General features: G+C 39.3%; 1 protein-coding gene across 1 annotated transcript; it reads left to right on the top strand.

Annotated features, from left to right (window-relative positions):
• Positions 1-3,206: 3,206 nt before the first annotated feature.
• Positions 3,207-21,215, top strand: LEPROTL1 (leptin receptor overlapping transcript like 1). The gene is made up of 4 exons (XM_032413475.1): positions 3,207-3,329; positions 8,780-8,855; positions 10,573-10,759; positions 11,571-21,215. Exons 1-4 carry the CDS (start codon positions 3,314-3,316, stop codon positions 11,685-11,687), a joined length of 396 nt encoding a protein of 131 aa, XP_032269366.1. The 5' UTR covers positions 3,207-3,313; the 3' UTR covers positions 11,688-21,215.

Here is a 21,215-nt window from a genome sequence, read left to right as displayed (position 1 = left end):
AACTGACTGAGCCACCCAGGTGCCCCTATACTTCGATTTTTAAAAAAGAAGAAGAAAACAGCATAATATACAGTGAAGTTCTGTAATACATGGGATGTCCAGGAAGGGTTCTGAGAAGCTACCATTTGAGCTGAGATCTAAATAATAAGACGCAGCTTCTTAAATCATCTCTGAGACACATCAATAGGAATGTGTGGACCTGATTTGGGTCCTGATTCAAACAAACTAGAAAATAAATGACATTTATGAGACAATTAGAAATTTGAACACTGACTAGATATATGATGTTAAAGAATTGTTTTTTAGGTTTCATAAATGTACTATGGCTATGTTATTTTTAATGGTTCTTTTAGAAATATACTAAAATATTAGAGAGGAAATTATGTCCGGAATTTTCTTCAAAATAATTTGGGGAAAAATAATATGGGGGGTAGGGGAAAGAGGATGGGAAGTATAGACAAAACAACATTGAACATGTGTTAAGTTTTGAAGGTAGTTCATTCATTATACTATCCTGACTCCTTTTTATATATTTACTTTTTCCATAATAACATTTTTTAAACCAAAACTAAAAGCTTCCCTGAAGTTTGTCTGACTTTATCTGTAAGAGTTAGTAATTCCAAATGTACAAAATTGTGGAGTGGATGAAATCAGATGTTTAAAGCACCAGACACATATCAGCTGCTCAATAAACATCAGCTCTCTTCCTCTCACCCCCATCCCCATCTTTGTGAGTTAACTTTGGAGGATAAGAAGCCATCTGAGTAAGTTTTGAAACTATGTAGGGTAACACTGATTAACTATTTTGTAAGAATACTTAGAGAACGTTTAAAGGATACAACATTAACTAACGATTAGGATTTACTTGGCAAACTAATGAAGGAAATTCCTGACATTCTACCTTTTTCAGACAATTATTTTCAAGCTTTCGTTTGCATAGGAAGTCTTCAGGGTGCTTGATAAAATTTCGGATTCCTGGGCTCTGCCCTCAAAAGTTCTGATTCGGAACTTCTGGGTCCAGAGTGGGACCCAGGAATTTGTATTTTTGGGAAGCATCCTAAAGAATTCTATTGTAGGTAGTTGAAATACGTTTGGAAACACTGTTTTTAAGGTCTCAAGTGTCTCCAGACAACATCTGTAGACCAAAATTAGTACTTAGGATGGTGAGTGTTTTCTTGCTAGTAACACTGTGGATCTCATGGAAAAGTCAAAGGAGCATAATCTCATTGGATTCTGTGACCATGGAAGCAAAAGAACATAGATCCTTCTAACCTGAAGAACAATCCCAGTTGCCTGTTAATGTTATCAAGGATGAATATCTGCAATGCCCAACCCATTTGTATTCACAAGAGGAAATTAGGGGACTAGCACTTACCTCAGCTACAGGGACTTGTGGAAGCCCCAAAAGGCTTCCTAAAATGTGATCTTTCCCCCAGGAGCCAAGCTATGAGTCTATGAGATAAGAACCTATCACTTTCACCACCACCAATACCACCACCACTGATCAGCTATCTCTATTATGTTCCCTCAACCATCCTGCTTTCAAGGATGAATACTGTGGAACAAAACAAGAAAGGTGTTAGTGGTGACTATTTGGAGTCACAGAATCATTTATGTCTCCAAGAATTTCACCTACTCCTTTCAAGGTGGTTGGGGAGTAGGATGCATACACCTGCTTCAGTTTAGAGAAAGGAGCTGGTGGCTCACAGACTGTCTTAAACAGCAACATTTCTATAGCATATGTTCAAGTTCGCCTTGTGTTTTCACTACTACAGTCCTTAAATGGAAACTCTTCATGATTCAGAAGATGCCAGAATTTTTTGCACTAACTTGAATAGAAAAAAATTCTACTCCTCCACAAGATATCTATAGATTTATTGGGGACATTAAGCCTCAAGTGACCTGGTTTTTAAAAAATTATAATTCAACCCTGAAAGTAGTGGAGAGAAGCAGGGTAGGACAATACCTTTAGCTCTCAGTACCTCCCATTTTAAAGCATTTTGGAAACATCTCTTCTAACCATTCACTCAACAACGTTTTACATGCCAGTTTATCTTAGTCTGGTGACTGAAAAGATTGAAAAATTCAAATCTTATGTCAAGCATCTCCACCTGTATCTTTTTAAAACCCTTGGAAAGATTCTCATTGCTCAGGAGGGGGAAAAAATCTAATATAGGACTCTGCTGTCCTACCCTAGCAAGGAGCAATCCCACTCGCCTTCTCTCCTCTCTCCAACACACCAAGTTCCTGGGCCCCAGTTTGCCTCCCAAGCTCACCATCCAACCACTTCTCCCACCTCCGCCCCCAACACCATCTCTCTTCCCCATAACGGTTTTTCCCTTTTGTCTTCTAGTTACACACCCGCTCATCCTTCCGTTGTCCCTCCCTCGGGGAAATCTCTCTGATCTAAATCAAAGACTGTCAAGGACTATCTACCCGTCTTCCTAACAATTATCACTGTTACAATTTTACATTTGTGTGTGTGTGTGCCTGTGTCTCACCAAACTGCAAGCTCCTTCAGGGCAGAAACCGCACCTAGTTTAGCTCACCCCAGTACCTAGCCCTGTTCCCCAAACATAGTATATGTTGAATGCATTTGAAGGATGACTTAAGTAAGTGTATTTGTCCCTCTGCTTTCTCCTTTTTATTCCCCTAGCCCTGCTACTACTAAAAACAAAAAAACAACAAATAAACAGCGATTCTCACAGACTCCCAAGAGATCGGATTTGCATTAAAATGTGTATTTGTATTTTCTGGTCCCGCTGCTCCTTATCTGTGGAGGTGGGGCTCACCAGCACTCTATTTGGGTCGGAAACCAAGGAGCCAAGTGCCAACGACCTAACTGGACTGACTTCTATTACAAGGCTGGGGAGGAGAGAGCAAAGGGTGCGCTTTAAAGACCGTAACACCATCCTCCGAAGACATCACAGCATGCCTCCCAAAGGACGGCGGCTACTCGCGCTCCCTTATACCCTCCAAGAATGTGGGAGGTTGCAGGATCCGCGATGGGGGACTGGGAGTGGAGCTTCCCCGAGCCTGAGGGGAAAATAGGAACGGAACCCAGGCGAGAACGCCAAGCCTGCAAGGACGGCAATCCGCACAGCACCACGGCAGGGAAAGAAGGGGTCGGCCCCGCCGCCCCCAACCCGGCGCGCCCCCCGCGCCCCCGCGCGAGCGCGAGTCGCCGGCGGAAGTGCTGCGTCGCGCACTTCCGGGTGTTGTCTGGTTGCCGCCGTCGCGCGTCTCCGGTCTCCCGGCCGCCGCCGCCGCCGCTGACGCCTCGGGTCCCGGAGCCAGGAGCGACGTCACCGCCATGGCCGGCATCAAAGGTGGGCCTGGGGCGCAGGGCGCCGGAGGGCTGGGTGGCCGCCCGAGAGAGGGGGAGGGGTCCCTCGCGGCCCCCGCACGCCGCCTCCCCGGCCCGGGCGCGCGCCGCGGAGGTCCCTGCGCTGGCGGCCGCCTCCCGCCCCTCGACCCCCGCCTCCGCCTCCGCCCTCGCAGCCTGGGAGCCGAGCTGGGCGCGGCGCCCTCCGGGAAGGGCCGGCAGGGTCGGCGGCTCCTCCGTCAGCCCCTACTTTCTGCTGATCTCGGCAGCCTCTCTCCCACCCATCGGCACCCGTACAAAGAATGAAGTGGTCCTTGGTCTGCGAGAGTCCCGCAGCACCTCGGGCCATCACACACGTTTTGCAGGAGTTTGCATCCGGAGAGAGAGGCGAGCGGAGAGTGGTTTTGAGGGGCTTGAGGCCCCTAGAGATGCCAGTTACGGGAAATCAGTGTCATTTCCCTCTTAAAGGCACAAGTGCGATCTTCGGGTGCTGAGCCAAACCGAGTCCCTCCGGAACGCCCTGGAAGGACTTAGGGACGGTTCTTTCCGAAACCTTGGCCATCACATCCACTCCCAGGACCTGTCCTCGAAGCTTTACAGGCTTCAGAAACTGATGCGTTTTGATTTGTAGTGTTTGTCAGATAGGGTTAGACCCTGTAAGCGACCCCGAAGTGCCCCTGTTCTCCACAGTTGGGTTCGTTAAAGAAATAAAATAGTGTTAAAACTTAATGAAAAATTACTCGTTTATTCGTCTGTTTTCTTTAGAAATAAGGAAGGTTGCATTCTTTCAAATTGTTTGGTAGTTTTGTTAATGTGATTAGAAGGAAACACCGTTGACAGCGTTTTCAACTTTTTGACCACGAATTGCATTGATTTCCTGACCTGCGGCTTTGTAGAAGGGACAGGCAAGCAGGAGGTGAAGAACTTTGATAGCAGTGTTTTTTTCTGTGTAATTTATTTCCTTTAGGACAACTTTTATTGAGCTTCTTTCCCAGAGTCACATTTTTACTGTTTCTGGCTTAATGTCTGAAAACATTTCATTTCTGATGTAAAACTTTGTCAATAGATAAGCAACAAAGTTCATTTTCAATATTTTTTTGAACTGTGATAGACCTTCTTAAATCCTTGTGTGGAAAGGCAGTGTAGAATGCTGTGGTTTTTAAGGATGTTGCCAGTTTCCCAGTCCTTTCTCATTTCTTCAGTGTCATCAACGGAAATCTCCCTCTTAAAAAAAATAACTTTGTAATTTCCTTCTCCAAATTTAGGAAAATATTAACCAGGTGAAATTATCTCCGATGGAATTGTACTTACACTTTTGGTTTCAATAAGATTTTCTGATTGTTATGACTGTTTATCAGGACATTTTCTTTCTTTGGCCTATCTTTGTGTTAGAAGTGTTGCTATAATTGGAGACCATTACTTAATTCTTAAGCCATTTGCCTATTATTTGGCTATATATTAGATTTTTCTGATAACTCCCAGGTTAGGGAACTGGTCCCTGCTATGCTAATTTCTTTGTAGTCACAGAATCAGCACCCTGTCTCTAGAGAGTTTAGATAATTGGGCTGTTCCATCCCTAGCCTACAGGCTTTGGGAGTAGAAAGCAGACTCATCTTAAGTTTTGCCCTCCAAATGTTTCATCACTCAATTAGGGTATAAATTCTTGCCTTGTTGATGTGTCATCTGGGACAACCATTTATACACAAATGATGAAATTTGTGCATAAATCAGCCTAGTTGCTGATTTCATAAACCTGGAGAAACTTTACAAGTTTTGAGAACACTTTTGAGCAATGTATTTAACACCATTGGGGTTAATCCAGTGTGATTAGAGGTGAGATGTCACATAAAATTATTTTTTGATACTTAAATCTTACCTTGTTTTCATTTTTAAATTTTCAAAAAAGAGATCTTCTTTTATTAACTTTCTAAGAGTGTACTCAAAGAATTTAGACTTTCTTTTTTGATAAGAACATAAATAACTGTTCTCTGTCATGAAAGAGTTGCCTGCAGAGGCCATCAAGCCCTAAAGCTACTTGCCTTTTGGCCAAGATTACCACAAACAGGTATGCTTTTTGAAATTTTTCTGTCTGATTTAAGGTTTTTTTGTTTTTTTTTCCAGTCTCCTTTCTCTTGTCAGAGGGCAGAGCTTGCTTAGGTGCAGTTCTACCTCCTATTTCTCATTTGTTTCAATGTGGGAAGCAAGATCTTCAAACTTACAAAATTTTATGTTACAAGTTACAGGTAATAGTGATCATTTCTGGGTAGGGAAAGTTACTTCTCACTTAATTTTGTTCTGGCTACATGAATTGCTATTGAAAAAAATGTATAAATGAATATAGATGACTCTTTTTTTTTTATTCTGCTGAAATTCACATACAACAATTGTATCCAAAAAAATGAATAAATAACGACTAAATAAGAGCTTAAGGGTCTGTTTATAAAGAATGGTAGCTTTAATGTATGGGCTCTGTGACATCTGTTTTACTCTTTAGTGACCCTTGTTTCCTCCAGGATTCTAAACTATATTCTGGATAAATGGCTTCTGAATAAATAAGTTGTTACTATATAGTATTTATAGTGGTGAATTTAGCTGTTTTGCAACTACATTCAAAAAGTGGAGATGGTTCCCCGAAGCTAATTTAACACTGTATGTTAATTATACAGTTACATAAAAAAAATTTTAAGTGGAGATGGCTTTTTATTTCTTCAGCATGTCTTATAACAAGTACCTTTAGTGTTCAGAGAATTATTTGCATTTTAGTTCTAATCCAAGTCTCATTTTATAGAAGAAAGAACAGATATGATTATGTGGACAGCTAGTTAAGTGGCTAGTAGGGACTAGGGACCCACTGTCTCCTGACTTTTCATTTATGTGCTGTTTTTACTCTGCTGCTTTGGCATGATCTTCCCCTCCTCTTCCGTTCTGTCCCTTTCTTTTTTCCCTTGGGTTCTTTTTACTCATTCTACAGATATTTATTATTCAGTGTTAAGAGCTGGGGTGTGAGTATCAACAACAGAAAAACTTTTTCCCTGCTGTGGTGGACCAGACAGCTCATGAGGAAAAACAGATACAGGGGCGCCTGGGTGGCTCAGTTGGCTAAGCATCTGACTCTTGATTTTGCTTCAGGTCATGATCTCAGGGTCATGGAATTGAGCCCCATGTTGGGCTCTGTGCTCAGCACAGAGTCTGAGTGTCCCTCTCCCTCTGCTCCTTACCCCCTTCATGTGCACTCTTTCTCTCTCTCTCTCTAAAATAAATAAAGTATTTAAAAGAGGAAAAACAGTTACAAATCATTATAAAATTACAGCTGTGATAACTGAGCAAAGGGGATGTATACGGTACAGGGGGTGGGGGGCCTCTGCACATGCATGGCCCTCTGCTGGAATGCTCCCCTCAGATATCCACATGATTCACTCCCTCTTTTCATATAAATCTCTGCTCAGATGTCACCTTATCAGAGATGCCTCCCCAGGCCACTCTGTCCAGAATAGCACTCCCATCCTCTTAATTCTACCTGATTTTTTTCATAACTCTTAACATTCATTTGCTAACTTAGTTTTCTTTTTTTTTTAATCATTTTGTTCTCCTGCTAGAATATACGCCTCATGAGAGCAAGAGCTTCGATTTTTTTTTTCATTGCTTTATCTCCAGTATCAAGAACAATGTGTGACATGTATTAGGTGATCAATAGATATTTGTTGAATGAATGAATTGAGGGAATTGGTCTAGCAGGAGGTTTGAAAAAACTTCAGTGAGGAAGAAATGATTGAGCTGAGATCTGAAGGACATGGAGGAGTTCACTTGGAAGAAAGAGGAAGGGAATGGAACAAGAATGCAAGCTTCATGCGTGTAGAAGGGCCTTGTCTGGTTTATTAACATATCTGCAGCACCTGTTATGTATTTGGTTCTCAGTAAATATTTCGAATAAGTATTTCTTGAATGAAATGAATGAATGAAAAAGTGTCTGAGGTAGAAGGGACAACATGTACAAGGGCCATGTGGGTGAGGGAGCCTGCTGATTTCCAGGAGAGGAAAGGCCAGTGTGACTGAAGTGCAGAGAGCAAGGGGTAATAGGCTGGTGTGAGTGTGTCAGGAGAGTAAGCAGGGCCAGATTTTGAGGGCCTGTGAACAAAACAAATGATAAACTCAGTATTTTCTTCACAGTTGACATTGCATTCCATTGTAAACTTGAGGTTATCTGCTATAAAATAAAAGTGCAATTCTTTTTCTTTCTTTTTTCTGTAACTGAAAATGTAATGGCATTAAGGATTAAATAAATGTGTTCAAGGTTGACATGACCTACATCCGTGATCTAAGTGAAAACCAAACTTGCCAACCTACCATGTGAATGGGTATCCTTGATTATCACCATTTTAATACACAGAAGTCTGTCAGTAGTACTGGGCAGCATTTAACCCCTTTACTATTAATTTTGGTTTGTGTGTGTTAGTTTTTCTCCCAATAACTTTTAGACCTTCTACAACTCTTTTGAATTTTAATATTTCTCTTAAGGTTAATGGACTGCATCCTTTAAGACAAAAAACATCTAAGTTATTCTCTTAACCAATGTAGTTGAGGAAATACAGGTTATATAGAACTCAAAATAAATAAATCGATCATTTATATCTTTGCTTAATTCTAGGCCATTGATTAACTATGCCTATTGAAGAAAGTTGTTTCTACTCACTACTCACTATAAAGTGAAAACACTTTATAAAATATAATGCTTTGTATATGTGTGTATATAACTTTAGAAATTATGTTTCACCTGTAGAATGCATCTGTTGCTTGTGATAATATCATAAAATAGTGATACCAAAGAAGGATTTGTACCTATTATCCTGCACATTTTCCAATGTGTAGAAGAAACCCAACTATAGTTTTGTAAACTATTCAAAGATCTATATCAAAATTAGTTGATTAAAATTATTAACTCCAGATGTCGTTGGACACTCTTACCAGTTTTGAGCACATTGGGGGTGTATGTGCAATAAGCAGGAGCTGATCATGAGAGACTTTCCCATAGGATAAGGTTCTAAAGTCCAGTAAAGCTGAGAATGCAGTTTCTCCACATCCTGCTTTTCAAACTGTAATGATCTGTGGAGTAAATATAACACTAATGACTGGAAGAGCATTGATCTGGCGGGCTAGGATACTCATTAGAAATGGAGCCAGTAACGAGGGAATGTGGTGGTGTGCTCACGATGGGTCAGGGCTTTGAAAATCAGTGTTGCTTTATTTTGCCTTGAAGATGACACAAAAAACTTATTTTGAGACTATAGATAACTTACACTCTTGAAGATAACTCACTTTTAATGCATTTGTTTTTTGTGTTGTGTTTTGCTTTTTGCTTCTGGGGTCACACGTAATATTCAGACTGCTAATACTAATATTAATAAAAATAATACTTAGTTTAATTAATATTTGTATTTGACTCTATTTACTTTGCAGCTTTGATTAGTTTGTCCTTTGGAGGAGCAATTGGGCTGATGTTTTTGATGCTTGGATGTGCCCTTCCAATATACAAGTATGTAAAATTTTTGTCTTTTTGAGTGTTTAAGGGTAAAATTTTTCTACTTTTAAAGCTTTATAAATTTTTTGAATGAAATCTTCAACGTTCATTTACCAAGGACAAACCTTTTTTGAAGTGCAAAAAACACTTTTGGTTATTGCACTACTGCTCAGTTTTGAGTGCCTATTGATAAAATTAAACACAAGAAAGTATAAAATGTCTTTTCAGCAAAAAATACCAGAAGCAGAATCAAGAGACAGTTGACTATGAAAAAAAGTCACATAAGCAATTACTTTCCATAGGATAGAAAATTTAAAAATTTAAATTAAATTAAAATTAAAATTTAAAAATTAAGAGGATAGATTAGTAAGAAAAATATAGACAATTAAATAGAAAAATTTGCACAAATATGAAAAAAGAACTACAAATTACTAATAAGCACATGAAATTATACTCAGCCTCTCTCAAAATTAAATAAGATCCTTTGGCAGAGATAAAAACTATGGGCAGACAGGCACTGTCCTGTGCAGTGGGGTGGAGGAATAGCTACGGGCAGTCATCTTGGAGGCCAGTTTGCTTGTAGCTCTCGAAATGTGTATATTCCTTGAACTAGTCTTTCCACTTAGAATTTCGCATATAAATCTACTGGCAGGTGTTTGCCAAGATATGTGTAGTGAGGGGAGAGTATGGATACTCATGGCAGCCTTGTTTATAATAACAACCAAAAAAAAAAACAAAAAACCTGGAGGCATCCTGAAGGCCTGACAAAGGAGAAATGGTTAAACTCTGATATGTCGATCAATGGAAGTAGTAGGCAGTCTTAAAAAGAATGAGGAGGAGCTGTAAGTGCTAATATGTCAAGGTGTTCAAGATACATTGTTAAATGGAAAAGTACAATGATTCATGTTGTTAAAATTTATCTGTATGGAAATATGGAAGGATCCACAAGAAGGTCATTAGGAGAGTGGAAGGAGAAAGCAGGAGAGATATGGGCAGCTTGGAGTTTTCACTTTTTGTGGCTTTTGTGTTTTTTCAACTTTTTATGTTGAAATGATTACATACTATCAAGAAGCTGCAAAAATAGTACGGAGAGGTCCCCTGTACCCTTCACACAGGCTTCCCCCAGTGGCCCTGTCTTACATAACTGTAGCTGTATCATCCAGCCAGGAAGTGACATTGGCACAATACAATAGCTAGACTGTACATTAAAAGCCATCTATTTTCTATATTCTGACTGAAAGTCTTCAGTATTACTTTCAGTTTGTTTTCTACATTTTGACTTCAGTATTTGGGGAGCTCACAGTGACCTAACGAGAGTTTGGGGATGTTCCAGCTTTACCCTAAGAAGGCTGTCATTCATTAGGAGTCAAGGGCATGAATCTTGAATTTTAAAAATGACTGTGTTAATATTTCTCTTTTCCATATGCCTCTTTATTTATAACCTAAAATAAAAAAGATTTTAATTTTGGGCCTTGATTCCAACTGCTTTAATTTATAAAGCATTTTCTTTTAGTATAAGAAATATTTAATCACTGTGTCATAATTGACTGTAGAAATACTGTGACTCTAAATGTTTCTCTTTTCAGTGTTCAGGTTATTGTTTATTTTTAAACTGTATCATGTTTTGTACCTTGCAATATTTCTTTGGTCCTTATTTTTAAAAAGCGTATATTGTTGTGTAGGAAAATGACATAGATAGCAAAAACTACATTAACTTATTTTTTTTTTCTAGCCAATACTGGCCTCTCTTTGTTCTGTTTTTTTACATCCTTTCACCTATCCCATACTGCATAGCGAGAAGATTAGTGGATGATACAGATGCTATGAGTAACGCTTGTAAGGAACTTGCCATATTTCTTACAACAGGCATTGTTGTCTCAGCTTTTGGGCTCCCTATTGTGTTTGCCAGAGCACATCTGGTAAGTGAATGTATTCTTCAATTAACGATTTCACATTAGACTGTGTTAAAATTGTCTTAGGAAAAAGATTCTGTGAAATGACATGAAAAAGAGGTGAGGGACATAAGATCCTAGAGAAAAGAGATAATCTTACTTTTGTTGTTGTTAACTGATAAAAATGATATTGGGGAGCATGGCTGGGGTCTGTACTTCACTCTCAGAACTGGGCACATCAACTCACCCGGGGCTTACCAACCACAGGCCACAGGCCTGAGGAGATCTTGTGTTCTTGGCAGGTGGGAAAGGGTGGAAGAGGAGAAGGGGTGCTGGGCTCCATATACTTGTCTTCCTCTCAGACTCACCAGTCACATTCACTCCTCTGTCTCTGAGGAGGTGGAGAAGCCAGGGGCCGGCCACCCTTCCATATGGGGAAGGCGGTTATTCCCTCTATTCCTTTAAAAGAATGCACATGAGTGTGTTTTCATCTTTGGTACTTTAATCTGCTCTCTAGACACAATTTTAGATTCACTGAAGAAGAGTTGGAGCGAATTTCTTTATAAACAGAAAGTTGTAGAAGTCTGTGCTGCCTCCTCAGAGTCCAGAAGTCTAGCTGTTGAATAATTACCATCTTCGTGACTTTCTGTCTTTTTAAGGAAGCAAATTAAAAACAGCAATATAGAAAGACCATTAAGTGTTAGTAGAGTGAAAGTTATTATTACAAATTGTATTTGTTTTAGATCGTGATTGGCTTACAACTAGAGTGTGATTTGCTTTTCATTCTCCTTTTGTTTTTCATGTGTCTATTAACTAAGTGTTTATTTTATTTCCCTAGATTGAGTGGGGAGCTTGTGCACTTGTTCTCACAGGAAACACAGTCATCTTTGCAACTATACTGGGCTTTTTCTTGGTCTTTGGAAGCAATGATGACTTCAGCTGGCAGCAGTGGTGAGAGGAATTACTGCACTATTGTCAAGTGGACTTCTTGTCATTTGTTGGCCATCCACGCACACAGGAGCTGGGGCAGGGAAGCTGAGTGGCACAGCAAGCCTCTTGGGGGTATTCTAGGTGCTCCCTTCTCACTTTTATTGTAAGCATACTATTTTCACAGAGACTTGCTGAAGGATTAAAAGGATTTTCTCTTTGGAAAAGCTTGACTGATTTCACACTTATCTCTAGTATGCTTTTTGTGGTGTCCTGCTGAATTTAAATATTTATGTGTCCCTGTTTAGTTACTTTTTTAAATCAGTATGCAATGTTAAGCATTTTAAAAATGTAATAACCATTTGCATTGGTTAGAAGTTAGATTTCTGCTGGCTATTACTGGGCTAAAGGACATCTTTTGTCTTAAAATTATTTAACCTCCATTGCAAAAGTTCAAAGAAGTTTTCAATCAGTCAGGATGACATCACTCCCAATTTTATGCAAACATACAGACTGTTGGCATACCTTATAGACTGGACACTCAGCGCAAATATAGCTGCATTTATACCTCAGAGGGGCCAAGTGTTAATGCCCGTGCCCTCCTAAGGGTTGCTGGTTTTGCCAGGAAGCAGGTGTTTTGTGAATTGAAAATTATTTTATGGGATTGCTGCAAAGGAGTGCTTTTCTTCTCAATTGTTAGAAGAATTTATTGTTAAAGGTAAGCGTGTAAAAGCAGATTTTTGAGATGGTTTTTATTTATGTTTATTATAGTTAAAGTAGAGTGAGTTGCATTGTGGGAAGAAACGACATTGAAATTCCACTTTTTGAATCCTCTTTCTATCTCTGAGTGAAATGTTTGATCTTCTATCAGCCTTCCATATTTTACCATGGGTGAAACGGACATCCGTGGAACTATACTACTGATAAGGGAAAGTTGTATGTTTGCGTCATCTAGACCAGAAAACCTTTCCCTGCTTCCTCCTTTTAACTTATTTTATACATTGTATATATTAAGTAAAATAACTTTTCAAACATAGTTTAATAACACTTTAAATTAGAGGTGTTTATCTCACCTGGAAAGTAATCGCTATGCCATACAAGCCGAGCGCCCCCTGCCCCGCAAGGCCTTGACATGATTAACAAGTGACTTGTTAGTCTTGCAGAGAAGTGATGCATTAACAATTTAAGATTTAGACCATGGTAATTGTAGTTCTTATTCTCTAAGGTTATATCATATGTAATTTAAAAATATTTAAGACAAGTTTCCTGTATACCTCTCAACTTTCTTGATTTTTATTTCATCATGATAGATACGCTGTTCCTTTTAAATGGCATTTATTGTGTGAATTAATGCAAAGTAGCCAAATCCAGCTGTATAGCAGCTTCAAACACAGACCTGACCAAAAAATTCCCGGTAACCAGGCATGATCAAATGGTAGTGGTCATTTGCATCTCAACAATTATCAGTACCTTTTTCTAGAGCTAGTTAGGAAAGTGTTTGAGTTGGTCTGACAGTATGTTGTTGAGGATATTTGTGTGTTTAGTCAGTATACTTACAGGAAAATTATTTTGCCTTCAGACAAAACTGAGTGATCATGACAGCTACCTTTTGTTGTTTTATAGAGTTTATTTCTCAAGAAAATGGAAACAGATTTTGGGTTTGTTCAGCTTTTTACTGAAGATGCGTAAAGGCCACAGGTTTTATTGCTGAACCCATGTTGTGACTTTAGCTGTGAGATGGGCAGCAGAACAAAAGATCTGCATGTGGCCGTCCCACTTAGACAGTAGGCTGGACATGACTTGCGGTGTTATAATGACGGAGACCTAAAGAGGAAGGTACAGGTACGCATGAAGTAGCTGGCCATGCAGTTGGGAACTCAGTGCCTGTGATCTACTTGATTTTTTTTTTTTTTTTGCAGGCAGTACATCCTCTGGCCCTTCCCCATTTTCTGTTCTAGAATATCAGTGCAGTGCACTGCTACTGTTTTATTCACTTGGCCATAGACTCTTTTTCTAACAGCTGCATATTCTTTCTGTGTACTGATTGCATTGGCAGCATTGTGTCTTTCGTCTTGCACACTAGCTTGACATAGTGCTGTCTCTGATTTCTAGGCTAGTTATTTGAGGTATGAATTTTCCATAGAATATGCACTGATCCTGCATTGCCATTCTTCTATGGAAAGAAAACTTTTGATGATGAAACAATAAAGATTTTAAATATCTATTTTAGTTGTGGATGTTTTTGAAATGAAAATATACTATGCACCTCAGGAACTGAAGTGCATTACTCGTTTTAATAATGTGATATAAAACAAGTATGGCATTAATCATTAATGTTGGACTTGCTGGAGTTTCACTCCCAAAATAGAATTGAAACCATAGTAATAAATGTTAACAGTGAAGCCCTATGATTTTGTGCTATGGTGAAAGGATTGGTAACCTAGGGAAGTAGAATTTTTACCTAACCCTTTATAAAAAAGCCATAGATGATTTTGTTGATAAAAAAAGATCGTTGATAATCTAAAGTCAAGGTTGTACCTGTTCTTAAATTTTCAGATCTTTTTTATGACTGTATGTTTTATTGTGTATTATCACCATTCATCATTAGAGCATTTTGCTTTTTGCAAACATTTCAAATAGTTAATGGTAAAAAATCTGTGTGGTACAGTGTGAATGGAGAAAAATACTGTTCTCTTTTATCAAACATGAATCTTGTCCCAAATTGTCCTAATTATATAACCTCATTATATACTTTAAAAAGTTTAGATCATAGTTTCTGAGTGTTTGCTCTAATACAATTTTTGGGTGTTTTGTCAAAATAATCCAGATTTCTAGAGTAAACCCTGGAGTATGTATATTGAATGTGACAAGATTCATTCCTAAGTTTCAGGTAACTTTAAATCAGCACATCAGATTTAACAAGCAGCCATGCAACAACAGTACCGTCAAGTGATATGTATGTTTTACATCTCGGGATGCTTTATGGTTTGTAAAACTGGTGGGAAATTCAAAATCATGTTTCTTCCATATAAGCCTATGTTATCCTTTCTCTGGGTGAAGATTAGGGAGCTCTTATTTTATTACGGGCCTCCTAATTTTCTGGCGTTCCCAGAGAAGAGAACATATCCTATAAAATAAATATCCCAGATAACTGAAGTTTATCTCAAAGAGAACTGACATTTGTTTTATTTATTTTGGTGAAGTATTAAATGAGTCCTACACTTTTGTACTTTCTTAGAATATATTAAGACATTTTGCGTTTTCCTTGGTAATTTAGGATTATCATAAATTATTTCCCCCTTTTTCAAATGGCCCCAGACCTGTATTTTTCTGGAATTGTGTTTTTGCTGGCTTTTCTTACAGCTGAATTTGTTCCTAGCATGCCTTAACTTCTTTTGTTTCTAATTTTCTAAACTATAGTATTTTAGGGGACGTCTGGGTGGCTCAGTCAGTTAGGTGTCCAGCTCCTTGGTTTCGGCTCCATACTCAGCGGGAAGTCTGCTGGAGGTTCTCTCTCCCTTTCCATCTCCTTTTGTCCTTCCCCCCACTGGTGTGCATGGGCGTGTGCATGTGCTCTCTCTTGCTTGCTTGCTGTCTCTAAAATGGGTGGATAAACCTTTTTAAAAAATAAATAAATAGACTATACTACATTAGGAGGAATAGAAAGTTGCCAGGGGAAAAATGAGGTAACCAAGTGGACTGAATCAATTATGTAACATTTCTATACACAGTTACCTCAGTGGGCCTAACCAGGTGCTCCCACCTCTTGTACAAAGGAAATGCTCTGTGATGAATCCTCTTCCTGCTGCAAAGGCCTTTTTAAAAAACTGTACACCAGCCAGTGGGGTTGTGAGAGGGAGCACAGACAGGGAGGTGTGACTGCAGCAGGAGCTGCCTCCGAGGTCCCCTTGCTATTGAGGACTTACCCCGAGCTTAGATACCCATAGGCCTCTAACTGATTTCTGAGAGCCTCTCTCTCTTCACCGTTTGTCTTCAGTTGCAGAAAGTCTACATATGAAGACAGTTTTACAGTTCATTTTTACTGGACACTCTGTACTGAATATTTTGCTTCCAGTCTCTTGAAGATTATTTGAATCCATCTTTGGGTTTAGGACCATACACTGTAGTCACAACAATTCAGATATTAATTGTTAAGCTTGTAAATTCCTATCAGAGGGAATAAAACAGTCAAACTCAAAAATGTTTTCACAAGTGAGAAATTACGACCATGAAACATTCCTTTTTCAGTTGCAGTTGTTTTCTTGTTTGTATTTAGAGGCAGTACTCACAGGGGGCAATCAGGAACTTTTGTTTCAGAAGCCAGTAGAATGGCTAATACTGTGAGAGAGAAACTTTGTGGCAGCTTACAGCCATAGAAACCATCAAAAAGAATAATATAGAATGAGACTGAGTATTTTCATATCTCTTTGTAAGAGCATTACTGTTTAATAGTTTAGTTATCTTGACTTATACTGTGTTGCCATTTAATATCAGAAGTATTTTTTTCTCTTTCGGCTGATCAATGTATTATGTAATATGTAAATATAGTTATGACATAAAAGTGAGTGAACTCGTGTATATATGTGAACCTCCAAAATAGAACAGATGTTTTCCTCAAAGCTTGGTATACGTCATAGAATATTTGGGGACTGTCTCTAAAAGTGTTCACAATTGAACAACTTTCTAGGATTAAGTTAAGATGGATGGATTTTAATTCATTTTTTGTCATGTCTAAATCATCAACTTCCAAAATATGCAATCAGCTCTAATACCTAGTTAATGAGTATAGCAGTGAAGAAGAGGGTATTAGTCTCCCAAGGATTTACAAAAAAAAAAAATGGTTTTGAGCCATACTCCATACTAGAAGGGGCATTTGTCATTTACAAGTATAAATGGCTTAATTAATCTAGTGCTTAAAGGTGTCCTCAAAAAATATATTATTACAAGGGCGTCTGGCTGGCTCAGTTGATAGAGCATGTGACTCTTGATTTCAGGGTCACAAGTTTGAGTCCCATATTGGGCATAGAACCTACTTTAAACAAAATACGTACATATATATATAATATGTATACTTAAAAAAACACCTTCCAGACACTGAGAAGTATCCAACTAATTAGGTAGAAATGGTTTATATTTCACCTTGACTATGTCACTGAGATACTTACTCTGAAACACTACGTTTGGTTCAAACTTTTTATCTAGATAAGTTCTTTGTTCCCAATGGCAGTTATATTCTACATGACAACATTCTAGGTACTAATGGGGAATAGAAAAAAAATAGGAACACAGTCCCTCTCTGAACTAGAGATTCAAGAAGGTATCAAAGGAAGCTGATTCCTATATATGCCAAAAGGGAAGTGTGGGGATTTGCAGGAGGAAAAGATTTGGGAAGCAAAAGGGAGGTGGGGGGTAATTTCCTGTTCTGCTTTGGCCTGTCTCTTGCTGGCAGGCAGGGTCTTGGCATGAGCCTTTCTCTGGAGCAGCATTGTGTGTGGTGTTGGCTCTTAGGCTTCCTGGGACTCAGGGGGAAGTTGGGGCAGCAGAAATGGTGGTGGGCACTTCTTGATTATGACCCCCTCACTCTGGATCCCAGATACAGTGGAGATGTGAGAGGTGGGTGAGATTTATGTTGTGTTTTAAAGGAACGACCAAGCAGATTTGCTGAAGAACTGTGTGGGAAAAAGAGAGGAGTCAAGGGTGACTACCAAGTTTTTGATTGTCATGTCAGGGGGTGGGGGATGAAGAAGAAGTAGTGAGGGAGAGTTTGAAAACAATAAGGTCTAGACCATATGTCCAAACTACTGGTTCATCATATCTACTTGTTACGTGGAAGTGACATCATTTGCCTTGTTTCAAACCTTTACCCTACAAAACAATACTATGGACATTTCAACCTTGTAACTACTTTATAAACTCCTGAGGGTTGACATTGTAGCACACATCTTGGCATAGTGGTTACACAGTGAACTCTAGAGTCAGCCTACCTGTACCACTAGCTCTTCCTTATACTAGATGTGTAGCCTTAAGTGAGTTATTGAACCTCTCTGTGTCTCAATTCCACATCTTAAAATGAGGCTACTAATAGTACCTGCTTCATAAGGTGGCTGCGATGTTTAAATGTGACTTGCAGAGGGCTCACAGTGATTGAGATGGTTAAATGTTAGCTATCATTACTGTTTCTTACCAGTTCTCTCTACTGCTAAGCAGTTCCCTCTTCTCATGGAAGTAGACAAACTAAAAAAAATAAAACATTCTAGCAATCCAGTCTTAATATATTGCTGACAGGAGTCACCCCGTCAGCCTCATAGTATCTCTTGGAAATGCTCTACCTCCCTGGTCTTCAGTCATTCATTGCAGTACTTCAAGGTAATCAGGAAGACCTATTGATTATCTAATAAACACTGCCACGGTGTTCCGATGGGTTAAGTCTACAGGATCCTCTCTCCCCCCACTCCTGCACCAAACCTGAAAAATGATACGCCTTTTTTTTTTTTTAAGAATAGGGAAATATATTGCCAAACTTAAAACAAGAAGGGGAAGTCTTGGTAGATCAGAAACTAAGAAATCCCCTGAGAAAATGAAAACCAACATAATCAAATTGAAGAACAAAACTGTAGCCTAGAATGCTGGTGGCAAGCGCATGGGAGGATACAACCATAAAATATGGGAGCCATGCCAAGGAGGCCCTTTATCACCACAAGTGGTGGCATCCAGAGGCGGGAGGGGGCTCAGAGAGGCAACATACCGAGGCAATTTGCTGAGGGATTATTTAGGGTGCTGCAGTGGGAGCAGCAAAACCATCAGATCTTTATGCATCCCCATCTCACACTTCCCAGTTTAGGTTGGAGAACATGTTTCCTGAAGGAGCAAAAATGGGAACACCCAAGTCCAGAAGGCCAGCCACCAGAGTTACCCTGCTCAGTGGCGCATCTTTCTCCTCCCTAACTCACTGAAAACACCGCCCCTCCCTTTCCTCAGGCTGCGCAAGCAGGAGCAACAGGTGGTCTAGCCAAAAGTTCTCAGTAGCAAAGGTGAGTTCCCAGACAGGGATAACCAAACAGTTCAGGAGTGCCCATTGGAAGAAGACAAATTCACAGAATTTAGCACTGAGGAAACAGTTAACAGAACAAAAAGAAGCTCCATGTTTACAGTTTTGAGAATTGAAGCTGTCCAAAAGACCAGACCAACTGTGTACAAAATCAGGCTAATGAAGTTACAGAACATTTTACATATTTTGCACCCAAATCCAATTAGATTACCCAGGACCACTATTTTGCTTTTTCCTCAGAGCTTCTTTATCGTATTGCAATGGATTTAATTCAGAGACACATAGTATAATCTTACTACGGATAAACCTTATTCTCCCTGTAACATCCTGTCCTGTGAGCGTGGAACCCAGTATCTGCTTGGATGGGAAGGAAGGGAAAAGCTATACGTGCTATTACACATCTTACATGATGTTTTGGATTCCCACCTGAAACATTGCATAGCCCACCATAAGCATTTATTCATTCCACAGACATTTTTGGAATCAGACACCAGGGCTATGGAAATGGAAATAAAATGGAAAGTGAGATGAGAACAAAAGTATCTCAGACGTCCCCACTACATTATATCTACCAAGTAGCTTTGTGACTCTAGAGGAAATAGCAACAACAGCGAAGGGAGGATAGAGAGATGCTTCACAAAGAAAATGGTTGTTGGGGCGCCTGGCTGAATCAGTTGAGCCTGTGACTCTTGATCTCAGGGTCATGCATTTGAACCCCATGTTGGAGATTACTTAAAAAAAAGAAAAAGAAAATGGTGGTTGATCTTGGTCTAGGATGGTAATAAGGAACCATTCAAGCTCCCAACCAGTGTGACAGTTAATGTTCTTATGTTCATGTTTCTCTTCCAAAGTATTTCTGGGAATCCCAGGATTGTGTATGTTTCACAAACTGGTCATGGTTGTTGCTTGTCCCTCAGCCGGACTCTGGCACTGGACTGGCTTCCATTCTCTACAGCCACCTTTTCACCACTTTCTAATTGCTTTTTCCTTTCTCCCTATATCCTGCACCCCAACCATGGATAGGACCCTCTCTCTTGATCCCTGCAAAGCACATCTAAAATCAGGCTATAACTTCAAACAAATCTTTTACCAAAGGCCTGAGGAAAAGAGAGAGGAATTACTACACAACCCTCACCGCCCCCCCAAAAAAAACTGATCATTGTACTCACTGTCTTCTATAGTCTATTGGCTGTGTACTTGCTTGAAGGCTGCCCCAGGTCTGTCCATAGCTCTGACTTGTGCCAGGTTGCAGGTAGCATTTACTTCCCCTAGAAGGGAGAGATTCTCAAATCCCTCGTGAAGGGACTCATGAGGTCCCCTTACATGAGTCCAGGCCTCCTGCCCACAGAAGACAGGGTTCTTCATAATGAAGCATGTTATCCTTTCAAACATTTTCATCTAGAAGGAAGATTTTTTTTTTTTTGATCTTTGTCTCCCTTGAATCATGAGAAAACATCAGGTAAACCCACTTTGAGAGACATTCTGCGAAACAACTGGTACTCATCAAAGGTCATGAAAGACAAGAGTCACCGAGGTCATGAAAGATGGAAAAACTGAGGAACTGTCACAGATGGGAAGGAGACACAACAATTAAATGGAAATGGGATGCCCCATTGGATCTGGATCTGGAGCAGAACAATGACATTGGGGGAGAATTGGTGAAATTTGAGAAAGGTCAGTAGTTTAGTAGTTAATAAGGTACTGATACTAATTTCTTGGTTTTATAATTGTGCTATGGTTATGTAAGTTGATAACTTTAAGAGAAGTTGGGTAAAAGATAAATGAATTCTCTGTACTATTTTTTGCAACTTTCTGTAAGTCTAAAACTATTTCAAAATAAAAAGTTTTTTTAAGTACCACTAGCACCCATCAGATCAGCAAAATTGTGAGTCTTGACAATATCAATAACTGGAAAGGACATGTAGCAAATTAAACTTACCACAAATACTGCTAGTGTAAGTGTCCATTGGTACAACCACTTTGGAGAGTATATAGGAATATTTGACAACATCTAGCAAAATTGGAGATATGTAAGCATTATAACCAAGTGACTCCATGAGTAGGAGCATGTCCTATGGAAACCGTCATACAGGCACTCAAGGAAACATGTTTAAGAGTGTCCATCACTGATTATTTTAATAACAAATACTTGGGGGGGAAAGGAGACTGGATAAATAAATTGTGGTACATTCACACAGTGGAACACTATACAGCAGTGAAAATGAAGGGACTAGGGCCTATATGCACCAGCATGGATGAACCTAACAAGGAATTGTGAGTGAAAATTCAAGTCACAAAAGGATACTAGACAATAATACCATTTATATAAAGCTTTAAAACATGCCCAAAATACTATATATTGTTTTGGGATAAATAAACTATGACATTAAAACATAAAATACAATCTCTTCTGAAGTGATAAAGTGGGGATACATAATCAAGGAAGGATTCAAAAAGGACTTCAATTGTATTCTCAATGTTTTATTTTTTAACTTCATGGTACATACA

Source organism: Phoca vitulina, unplaced genomic scaffold (genome assembly GCF_004348235.1).
Source record: "Phoca vitulina isolate PV1807 unplaced genomic scaffold, GSC_HSeal_1.0 scaffold15, whole genome shotgun sequence".
Classification (NCBI taxonomy): Eukaryota; Metazoa; Chordata; class Mammalia; order Carnivora; family Phocidae; genus Phoca; species Phoca vitulina.
This window is presented reverse-complemented; position numbering and strand designations above follow the sequence as displayed.

Excerpts from the sequence above, each read along its gene's own strand:
- LEPROTL1 (XM_032413475.1), top strand. Across the intron at positions 8,856-10,572 it reads TGTGCCCTTCCAATATACAA|CCAATACTGGCCTCTCTTTG; the intron begins GTATGTAAAATT and ends TTTTTTTTCTAG. Across the intron at positions 10,760-11,570 it reads TGTTTGCCAGAGCACATCTG|ATTGAGTGGGGAGCTTGTGC; the intron begins GTAAGTGAATGT and ends TTATTTCCCTAG.